This window comes from Oreochromis niloticus, linkage group LG10, assembly GCF_001858045.2.
Source record: "Oreochromis niloticus isolate F11D_XX linkage group LG10, O_niloticus_UMD_NMBU, whole genome shotgun sequence".
Classification (NCBI taxonomy): domain Eukaryota; kingdom Metazoa; phylum Chordata; class Actinopteri; order Cichliformes; family Cichlidae; genus Oreochromis; species Oreochromis niloticus.
The window spans coordinates 32739428-32750480 of record NC_031975.2 but is presented as its reverse complement, the minus strand read 5'-3'; the positions used below and the strand labels follow the sequence as shown (position 1 = coordinate 32750480).

The 11053-nt window shown below is 44.6% G+C and overlaps 1 protein-coding gene across 1 annotated transcript; it reads right to left on the bottom strand.

Annotated features, from left to right (window-relative positions):
* Positions 1-565: 565 nt before the first annotated feature.
* guca1d (guanylate cyclase activator 1d) lies at positions 566-8462 on the bottom strand. The gene is made up of 7 exons (XM_005457342.4): positions 8407-8462; positions 7839-7954; positions 7541-7637; positions 7016-7399; positions 4873-5022; positions 3758-3845; positions 566-3509 (listed from the first exon to the last, which is right to left on the bottom strand). The coding sequence occupies exons 4-7, from the start codon at positions 7208-7210 to the stop codon at positions 3376-3378; spliced, it is 567 nt and encodes a 188-aa protein (XP_005457399.1). The 5' UTR covers positions 7211-7399; positions 7541-7637; positions 7839-7954; positions 8407-8462; the 3' UTR covers positions 566-3375.
* Between the last annotated feature and the right edge of the window lie 2591 nt (positions 8463-11053).

Genomic DNA, 11053 nt, shown 5'->3' with positions numbered 1-11053 from the left:
TATCGTTATCGCCTGAGATGAAAAAACATATCGTGATATGAAAAAATCTTATATCGCCCAGCTCTATTCCCACAGCTGGTCTGAGTTTGGCATCCTGCTGTATAAGAACTCCTCGTTCGTGCATAAAGAGCCACGGTTTGTGTATTCATTTGTCCAAAGACACATGGGGAGGGGAGGCGGTCCCTGCTACTTACAAAAGCACAGCGCTCGTCTTTGATGATTCAGAAACATGACAAGTTCAATCAGTCCCCATATATATCTGCAGATTTACAACCACAGTAACATCAGCCCAGCTAAAAACTGTCTCAAAAAAAACAAGTGACAGGATCACTTAAACTTTCAAACATGTTAATACACTAAAATATATAATCAAGCTAAAACATAATTACACAGGTGTAAATGAGGCAGGGGAGTCCAAAAAGAGACCATCAGTAAGTCCGTCCAGCTGCTCTGAAACTGTAAACAGCTGGAGTGCCATCGCAAAGTACAAAACTTTATTGTTTTTGACGTTTTTGCCACAAAGTATTGATGAAGGTTCTTAAAAAAGGAAAACACAGCGTCTGTGTTTATGCATTCTTTAATGGGGCTAAATGAAAAGCACACAGTTTGCTTAAAAGCTTTATTGATAAGGCAGCACAAAACGTGAGTGGTTAGAACTAAAGTTTTAACAGGACACATTTTCACCATAAAAATCTCTGTTGCACAGTAGGACCTGTTAGCTTAGCTGGTCAGACATTCTCAGACCCCCCTGACCTGGTCACGCATGTCACCTTGTAAAAATAAAACATTTAAAACATTTAATCGAGCGACCTGTCGCACAAAACCAGGCCGGTAGTGCGCTTGTCCTTTAAACTTATAGCATATGTACTGCTGTGAGAGTCCACTAGAGGGCTCAGTGGAAAAACTGGTTTATTTAAAAAAAAAGCTCCTGATTTGTGCAGCTGAGCTGATGATTATGCCGACCGTATTTTTCAAAAATCAGTGAAGTTATGATCGTGGACTGTGCACACAGCCACCTCTGGTTTTTTTCCCATTTTTCCCAAATTTTGCTTATGTCTGATTTATTTTACACAAGTAGGTGAATGCAAACTTCATCTAAAATCTGATCCTGCTGTTGGGGTGTATCCTGTGTATGGATACTCTTAATTTACGCTAACATTCTATACACGTGCTGACACGTCCATCATCCTGTTATTATCTCTAATCATTCTCATTAACCTGCTCTCTTCTCTCTGATTTATTATTAGTGCTGACTGGCTGCAGATGAACCACCACACACATATAAAGCCAGAGGAGGCGGAGATGAAGGTTGGCGTCTTAGTCATCCTCCCTCACTTCCATCAGCACTAGCGTTACGTTTTGTTGCTTTTGTAGTTCTGTGTACTATGAGTTGAGCTGGGAGTTAATCACAGTCTTCAGTTTTGGTTTCATTAGTTTAGAGAGGAAACAGATGGCTGGTTCACAGTCTTATTCTTTTGTTTATCTCCTTTTTCCTTTGTAAGTAACTTTATTTTCATTGTTATAACAGCAGCAGCATGGTGAGATCTCATGTTAGGTTCTCTGTGTGCCTTTGAATTTGAAGTTATAACATGTTTGGGGTCTTGTCCGGGAAACAGGACTTCTCATACCTTACAACACTGAACAGTCTACACAGCAGATTTTGTGTATAGACTGTATAGACTCCATGATATGCTGATTTCTTCCTGTTTAAACTCTGATAACTCTCAGATTCCAACAACACCAACAGAACGTTTTCTGTTTCAGTTCGTCCACTTAAAATTGACCAAAGATTAAGTGGTTCAGAACCCCAAAGTTTTTTTTTCTCCCGAAATGACCAGAAAACTTTTTTTTTGATATTTGGTTGATAAAACTGTTGGATATGTTGTATATTTGACATTCTGTTGTGGACTGTCCTCCACCCTTCATTAATGACACATCCTCAGGTATAATAATTCCACTCCAAAATGGTGGAAATGTGCGCTGGCTCACTACGTTTAACTGAAGACAGCACAGCATTCATCGACATAAACCTGCTGAACCTTTCAGTAGAATTAGAACAAAGTGATCAGTGGGTAAAAGATATGATTTATCTTTAGGTACTGCTACTGAAGTCAGTGCAGAAATAAGTAAAAGTGCAATTCCAACAATGGCCACAAGATGCCGTCTCTAATCCTCATTCAAAAAGCATCATTCATTGAGTCCTTTTGGTCTCTGTCACTAAATATGAGTAGGTGTGCTGGTGCTCACATCTTCATTAATATCATGTTGAGGCTTTGATGTGTTAGCTTGGTTCACTGAGAGGAGTACAACGCTTCTCTCTGAGACGTGGAGCAGTAGATAGTGGCATACAAATGAGGTCAAACATAGTACTTGAGTAAATGTACTTAGTCCTCCACTGTGAGTGAGATGATAGGTCGTCCTGCCCTCAGGCGCCCTACTTTGGTCCGGCCTGACCCGAGTGGACTGTGGGACTGGCCTGCTGCCAGAAGAGCTGACGGAGCAGCTTTGGTCCCTGAATGCACCGCTTCACTCTGATATGACTGTGTGTTAAACACATCACTGCTGCAGGATGTGTTTGAAACATTTAGTTTTGTCCTCAACGACATGAACCTGCGTGGGGGTGTGAGATGATGAAGCCTCCTCTAGAGGAAGAGTCAGATCCTTTGGCAGCATTAAGAGGATCAGCTGTACGATAATCTCCCGGCTCCAAATCAAAACTGTTAGCACACAAATCGCTCTAGCAGTATTCTCAGACATGGAGGCAAAGTCACAGTTCAGGTCCTTTTACTGTGCTGCTGTCTCAGTATTGATAAACTCTTTTCTTTTCTTTTCTTATAGATCAAAGTCAGATGAATAAATCTGTGGAGAAAATCTTTGATGTTGAGATGTTGAAAAGATTTAAAGTCTTTCTGACAGCTTGTAGTAATTTGAAGAGTTATTACTATTAGTTATTATTGTTATTACTATTTTTGGTAGTTGTTTTTATTAATGTTGCTGTTAAAACTGAGCTTCAGGTATCATCTCAACTTTCTGATTCTGAGTCCAGCATCAGTGCGACACATTTTCCAAATAGTTGAAGTAGAAATTGGCAAAATGTTGGATGAAATGAGGTTCTCTATGGCAAAGGAATATGAGGCCCTTGTTTCCACTGCGGTGGTGTTGGTTCCAAGAAAAAGACTAGGTGGCACCAGTGTGGCACCACAAACTCCTGGTGCAGGAGCTGTGGGTGGGGGGACCTACAGCTGGAGGTGATTGGCAGATGCAGCTCACAGAGTCCATCATGACCTTCTTCACATGAAAATCAGCCAGGCTTTCACTGTGTAATGTTAAATCTGTCCAAATGGCCAATCACAGCTCACTGCTTCCACATTTCTCTCATTGGTTGTTCCCCGTCCGGCCCTCAATAATGATCAGTAAGACCGGCGTCAGGTCCATCAGGGTGTTCAGCATGTCCATGATATCTTCGTGGTCTTTGGCTCCCTCGATGAACTCCTCCAGGGTCAGCTCGCCTGCAGGGTCAGAGGTCAGAATTCATAATTACATAATAAAATGCCTCTTAAACACAGCACAGACCAAAATGTTGAAAAGCTGCCCATCGATTATATACTGGGAAGTCGTTTTGGGTGCAGGTCGGATCTTCAGGTGTTGTTTATTAATTATTTGGTTCATTGTTGGCTGTCATGCGACTTTGGTCCAGATCTGGCAGAGAGGAGTTACAGAGTTTACTATCTGAGCTGGGCTCAGCCATCCTTCTTACCTTCACCTTTCACATCAATCCTCTCAAATATGAGCGAGACGATTTCCTCGGGGTCGATGTCTTTGTTCCGTGTGATGTCTTGGATGGCCTGCAGATGGAGACACCAAGGACAAATAACAAGATTCTCAATGAGTTTCTGAATCATGAAGATGAGTCAACGTTCAGTAAAATAATCTCTGACTGAGTGTAACGTTGTGTATCGGTCAGTTTCAGGTATTTCATTTTAAAGCATCTGTAATTGGTGCTGCAGGGATCGCTCAGTCCAAACAAGAAGAATCAATGATGTCATGAGGTTCTTCTTCACCACCATCGCCGGTGAAAGCCTGAAACAAACACGCGTTCCTGTCAGGAGCGATTCAACTGGAAAAGATCAAAGAATCCACGTTAGGACACAAACAGAGGACCTGGAGGGGGCGCGGTGGTCTCACCAGCTGTTTGTTAAGTTTATGTTCATGTTCAGGTTGGAAGGAACCTTTTATAATGTTAACTCTTAGTTCTTATCTGACGTGTGAGCGTTTGGCCACCAGTCTGGTTACTCTGCAGGGAACGACCAGTACTGTGGTTTAGCTCACGGTATCCGTGTCTGAGACTCCGTGATTACCAGCTCCAGAAGCTGAATCAGATGTTTCCGATGCTTTAAAGATATCCTGGTAAATGTAATCTTGTTCTCCATGTTCTCCGGTCCACGAATGGTCAGAACACAAAGGGAACGGCTTGTTCCACTTTCAGTTTCCTGGTCCTTGACTGATTGATTGAGCTCTTTCAGAGGATTAGCAGCTAATCCAGCCCCGTTCTCTGTGCTGCTGATTCAGGATGTGGAGAGTGACACTCTTGATTTCAGTCCAACTTTCCTGTAAAGCTGGAAATATTGCAGATGTCTGGTGTGTGTTTGAAACCAGTTTTCTATAAATACATAAACCTTTCTGTGGGACTGAGAGAAAATGTAATGCTGGACTGACCTTAAAAGACACCATGACACCATCTGAACCTTTATGTAATCGGGCCGGTGTCAGCGGGATTAAACTGTCTTAAGATAGAAGCTGAGAAGGCAGCATTAAACAGCTCAAAGACAGAAGAAGATGAAGCTTGTGTCAGCGTGGTGGCGAGTTCATTACCGTGAAGATGGTCTCCAGCTCTTCCTTGTCGATCTTTCCGTTGCCGTCCTGGTCGAACAGTTTGAAGTACCACTTCAGTTTCTGGTTGATTTCTCCCTTCAGCATCAGGCTGATGGCTGCGATGTACTCCACAAAGTTAATGTAGCCGTCCTGCAGACACAAAACAGGGAGTTAAAACCGCACCAGCAAGGGGGCGTTCAGGGACGTCCTGTAAGATTCAGACCTCAGTTTGAATGAGGAAGTTTGCTCAGCTTCACAAAACTAAAGCAGAGCAAATGTGACAGAAAGTCTTTGACGCTGTCGTTCAGCTGCAAAGTAAAAATGTAAAAACTCAAGTCAGCTGTGCAATAATTCAGCACATGAAAACTATACTGTAGTTTTATGTTACTGTAATACTTACAGGGGTTTTATGACCACTTTCCATGATGATTTAGAGAAACAGCAAAACTCATAGATGAGACTAACAATCATCAGCATTCTCGGGCTGCACATTCACCAATCACCTGACACAGAATCTCAGCTCCTGATTGGTCAGACTGCAGCTTCAGTCCATCACATGGTGCTCAGTTTGAGGACTCAAAGTGCTTTTTTCACCACGCAGGCTGGAGGAGCCCGGGATGGAACCACCAACCATCCACATTGTACAACCGCCTCCTAAAGGCGTCCACACAGAGCTCAACCCTCCACACCTTCAGGCCTCTGTGGGAGCACCTCTTACACCTGAACATCCATTGGCCAACCTCATCACCACCTTTTCTGTTCCAGCTTTATTGAAATGTGGACTACTTTTTGTAATAAATGGTTAATATACCTCCTGCTCTTTCAGCGTGTCGTTGCTGCAGACTGAAGCCTTTAATCCAGAGGTGGCAGAAGTACAGATACCCGGGTTTAAAAATACTGCAGTAAACGCTGAAGAGTTAAAAAGTACTGAGTCTGAAATGTACTCAGAGTCAGAAAGGACAAAGCCAACTGAAGCTTGTGCTGTATTACAATATTAATAAAATAACTTTAGTACATGAGATCTCCTGCTGCCCTTCACCTGATCACAGCATCCTCACTGAACTTTATCACCACACACACACACACACACACACACTCACACACACACACACACAGACACCACAACCCTGTAAGCTGCTTAGAGAGCGAATGAAACGATGGAGCAGGAGGAAGTCCTCTCTCTCCCGGTCGAGCGAGCGTGCTCTGCACCACAGCGCGATTTAAACGATTTTAACGTTTGCATGAGTTTAAAGACTCGTGTTCACAGTACGAGCAACATTTCACATGTGCTGACATCTGGTTTCATGTATGATCTTTATGATGAACATGTGGACAAGAATCAACCTCCAGGCTGAAACATGGAGCTGCAGTTCATCTGGTGTCCAGCAGGGGCAGCAGAGTCGGTCCCCATAGACTCCCATGTTAAACTTTACAGCAGAATAAACATGTTTGCAGCCTGACACACAAACTGTTTGCTCTCTGTAGATCACTTTTTAAACTATATTCAGGATTAAAGTTGGTATTATTAGGGGCGTGGCCTCTGTGACTGACAGGTGGATAGTGACACTTTGATGACAATAACACGGCTTTCTATGTAAAACTTAATATTCAGCCATGTATGTGAACATCGACCACAAGCTTCTATGTCCACTACTTTAAAAACGTAGCCTTTAGATATCTGATGACTGGTTTTGGTACATCCTGTATCCACAGTCAGATTTATCAATAAGGAAAGCGCGGTCAGCATTATTGATTATTGATTGGGCTCATTGACAAACTGCAGAGCTCTCAGCTTTCATGGGTCAGACGGAGTTTTCTCAATCTCTTGTAAATCTGACGTTTTCATTTCAAAGCACGTCCCATGTAGAGCCTCTCTTCCTTTAATCTGAGCTTTCATGTAACCTTTAACCCCACTTTAGTAACACTGGTCTCAAATTAATATCAATGCCTCATAACTAACTGTCATACTGGGAGCCTGACAGAACAGGTTGGTCAGAAATAGACTAATAAACATTTTGAAAACAAAAGCACTGAGGTGCAGGAAATAAAATCAGCTCTAAACCCGTCGACGTGTCAGTGCTATAATAGAATCAGATCCTATAAACACGGAAGAACAGACTGGACAAACTGACGTGGAACACACCCCGTCCATATCGAAGGTGAAGAAGACCTGCTCCACATAGCGGTTGGCGTCCTCGTTCATGCCCTTCAGGTTGAGTATGGCCTTCAGCTCGAACAGCGTGATGAGGCCCGACGGGGACTCCTTCATGAACTTGTTGTACCAGTGGTGCATGTCCTCAGCCAGGATGTCGTCCAGACTCGAGCCGTGGTTCCCCATGGCGGAGGAGACCGAGGCCCGATGCGCTGCTTGTTAAAGGTGGTCTGCAGTCCTCCGACCCTGCTCAGGACAGGAAACCACACAGAAGACGATCAGGCTGCAGGCGGAGGCTCGAGGTGGCCCACATCCAGGCTGCTGTGACTCTGCAGGCACCGAGCGAACCTCGGGACTCTGTAACCCTCTTAGGTCCTGCAGGAAGAACCAAAGAAGCACTGAAAATAACTCCCTAATGAGATCACTGCAGGGCTGTGCTGCCGGAGGCCGATCCAGGACAGGTGCCTGCAGGAGGGCGGGCGGCCCTGGAAGCAGAATGTTATGTAACCGGCTCACCTCACCGCCGCGTTCACACAGAGAGGTTTCCCAACATGACGCCCACGCAGGACGTTCCTCGCCGCTCAGCTGAGTGGATGCGCACGCTCCTAGAAACCTGGAAAAGTTCAGAAACACACGAGAACCAACGAGAAAGACGCCCACGCCAAAAAACAAGCAGACCACTGAAGACCAAGACCAGCTGCTTCCACGGTGCAGGGCTCCAGAAACATCTGGGATTATTTTACTTCTTCTTTCACACGAGCAGGCAAAAAACATTCAATGCTGCACCATCGGCTCATTAAATGCTCTTAATTACCTGTAATCACCTGCACTCATACTGCAGGTGGGCTCTCTTTGGTGTCCTTTCAGACAAACATGTTGGATGTTTCAAGGATCCACTGAGAGTTTACACTGACTGGCTCACCTGGTCTCCTTTTAAGATAAGATAAGATAAGATAAGATAAGATAAGATAAGATGACCTTTATTAGTCCCACAGGTGGGAAATTTGTTTTGTTACAGCAAAAGTGCAAAGTTATGTAGCAGAAATTAGAAAACACTGGAATGCAATAAAATACAATAAAATAAAATAAAATACTATATACAACTGAGTAGGAAAATACAAAAATACAACTTCGTCAGAAGAAGAATTGCACATATAGCAGTCTTATTGCACATGTGTGGGTTTGTGTGTTTGATCAGTCAAAGTCTTTGTTGTGGAGTCTGACAGCAGTGGGGAGGAAAGACCTGCGAAATCTCTCCGTCCCACACCGTGGGTGCCGCAGCCACTGAAGGAGCTGCTCAGTGCTGTCACAGTCTCCTGCATGGGGTGGGAGATGTTGTCCAACAGGGATGACAGCTTAGCCGCCATTCTCCTGTCACTCACCACCTCCACTGGGTCCAGAGGGCATCCTAGAACAGAGCTGGCCCTTCGGATCAGCCTGTTCAGTCTCTTCCTGTCCCCAGCAGAGATGCTGCCTCCTGTGAGTACAAGAAAATAATTATTAGAATGTAATGTGTTAAATTTGTTTAGATCACAGTAATAAGGAAGGATTGGTCTGTGTTTTAGTTTGGCTTAGCTGTAGGCTTGAGAGTGTGTGTAATTGTTTAGAGGGAAAGGAATTTATTGACACTGAGGGTCTGCTGTCATAAAAGGAGACAGGAAGCTACAGTTGGGGGTTGCTGATGCTGATGCTTGTACCTTTAATAAAAACTCATAATTGCCATAACTTAGAAGTAGGCTTGCAGGAGACTCTCCACCTTATCTGTAAATGTAAGACAACAAGAGGCCAATGGCCCAGTGGATGCAGAGTGGGGGTCTCAGTGTTTGTAATATGTTAACTCTGTTTTCTATGTTGTGTAGAGGAATTTGGTTTAACCTGGGTGAGGAGATTACTTTTATGACCCCCAGGAAGTCACGTATACAGAGACACACACAAACAGTGCTTTGACTGTTATGACGCACCCACACCTACATGCACATTCACTCATGTGCACAGACATATACACAGGTACGCGTACACAGTCATTCACGTGCACTCACATAGACATACGGGTATGCGCACACACAGGCACTCACGTGCTCGTGCACATAGACACAGACACAGAGTTTGCAGCACATTGTGGGGGGTTTTATGATGGGGTCGCTCCTATAAAGCTGCCTGGAACTAACAAAGAGGTGAAGATTGTTTCAGAGGGACACCGGCCTCGTCTTCCCTTCTAGAAGTGCATGCTTAAATGAAGATGAATAAAGATTTTGTAAAAATGACTACTGGGTCCGGTGCCATTTCTGAAGGCCCGAGGAATAATAAAGAACCGGGGTAAAACTGATTTCTCAACACTCCCCAGCAGAGATGCTGCCCCCCCAGCAGACCACACCATAAAAGATGGCTGAGGCCACCACAGAGTCATAGAAGGTCTTCAGGAGTGGGCCCTCCACTCCAAACGACCTGAGTCTCCGCAGCAGGTACAGTCTGCTCTGCCCTTTCCTGTAGAGGGCGTCTGAGTTATGAGTCCAGTCCAGTTTGTTGTTCAGATGAACACCAAGGTACCTGTAGCTGTCCACAGCCTCAATGTCCATACCTTGGATGTTCAGTGGTTGCAGTGGAGGATGCTTGTGCCTGCGGAAGTCTACCACCAGCTCCTTGGTTTTACTGGCATTGATCTGGAGGTAGTTCAGCTGGCACCAGTCCACAAAGTCCTGAGTCAGTCCTCTGTACTCCTTGTCGTCCCCATCAGTGATGAGGCCGACTATTGCAGAGTCATCAGAGAACTTCTGCAGGAAGCACTGGGTGGAGTTGTGGGAGAAGTCTGCAGTGTAGATGGTGAAGAGGAACGGAGCCAGAACCGTTCCCTGTGGGGCCCCCGTACTGCAGACGACCCTGTCCGACACACAGCCCTGAGTCCTCACATACTGTGGTCGGTCGGTGAGGTAGTCCAAAATCCAGGTAGTGAGGTGATGGTCCATTAACTGATCAGTGATAAAAATGTGGAGGAACAGGTGCAGGTGAGCACCTTGCAGACGTGTCTGTGGGTGAGATTAACACTGATGAAAACACACATTCAGGTGTTTCTACTTTGGCATTTATGGGAGTGCAGATAGAGAAACAGAGCTCCCATCAGGTGTGCAGTGAGGAGCGGTCATGAGAACAGATTATTTTAAAGCAGTTACTTTGGTTTAGTTTCTTTCAAACGTCTGCTGTGTGTTAGTTTCTAATGTAGAAAGTTTGCTTTAAGTAAGTTACCCATGAAAGTTTCCGTAATTATTCCACCCAAAGCCTGAAACCGCGGCCCGAGCATCAGCGGCCTTACGCAGAGACGTACCGCGCTCTAATCAGATCATCCAGGCAGCGGCTCGTCCTGCCGGCAGGTTAAATCAGAGCTGAGCTGCTCTGAGCCTCCACAGCAGAGACGTCCTGTTAGTCACACTTTCATCAAACAAATGTAAATATTAGACAAAGATAAGAAAAATAAACACAAAATGTAGTTTCTGGTCACTTTGACCTGATCAGTGAGTTTCTCCTTAAACTCATGGACGTCATTTTTGTTTAGTCTCTTTATTATTGTTGAATCGTGACCTCTGACCTTAGCTGAGACATGTGAAGCCTGCAGGTCTTGTTCTGGGTTCTTCTCTGATGAGTAATTTTGGTTGACCGGACACTCCTGGGTTTTCTCCATGTGTGGATAATTTCTCCCACTGTGGATCACTGGAGTCTCACAGCCTTAGAAATGTCCCAGTGACCCTTTCAGACTGATGATGTCACTGACTCAGCTGTTTCACAGCTGGATGTGTTGCTGTTTGAGATCTTTGCCCTGCTTCACTTTATCACAGGCAGGAGGCACACACTGTTTCACACCACTGAAGGTTCAGATGTGAAGATTAACTCTGAGGTGGGTCAGGACGTCACGTTCATCATCTTATTGTGCCTGATGTGATTTCATGGTGGTCTCTAAATTTTGGGGGGGATTTTTTTTTTCTTGTGTTTTGTTGTTGAAAGTTTTTACCTTCTGCTGAATGAGCGTACGAAGTTCCA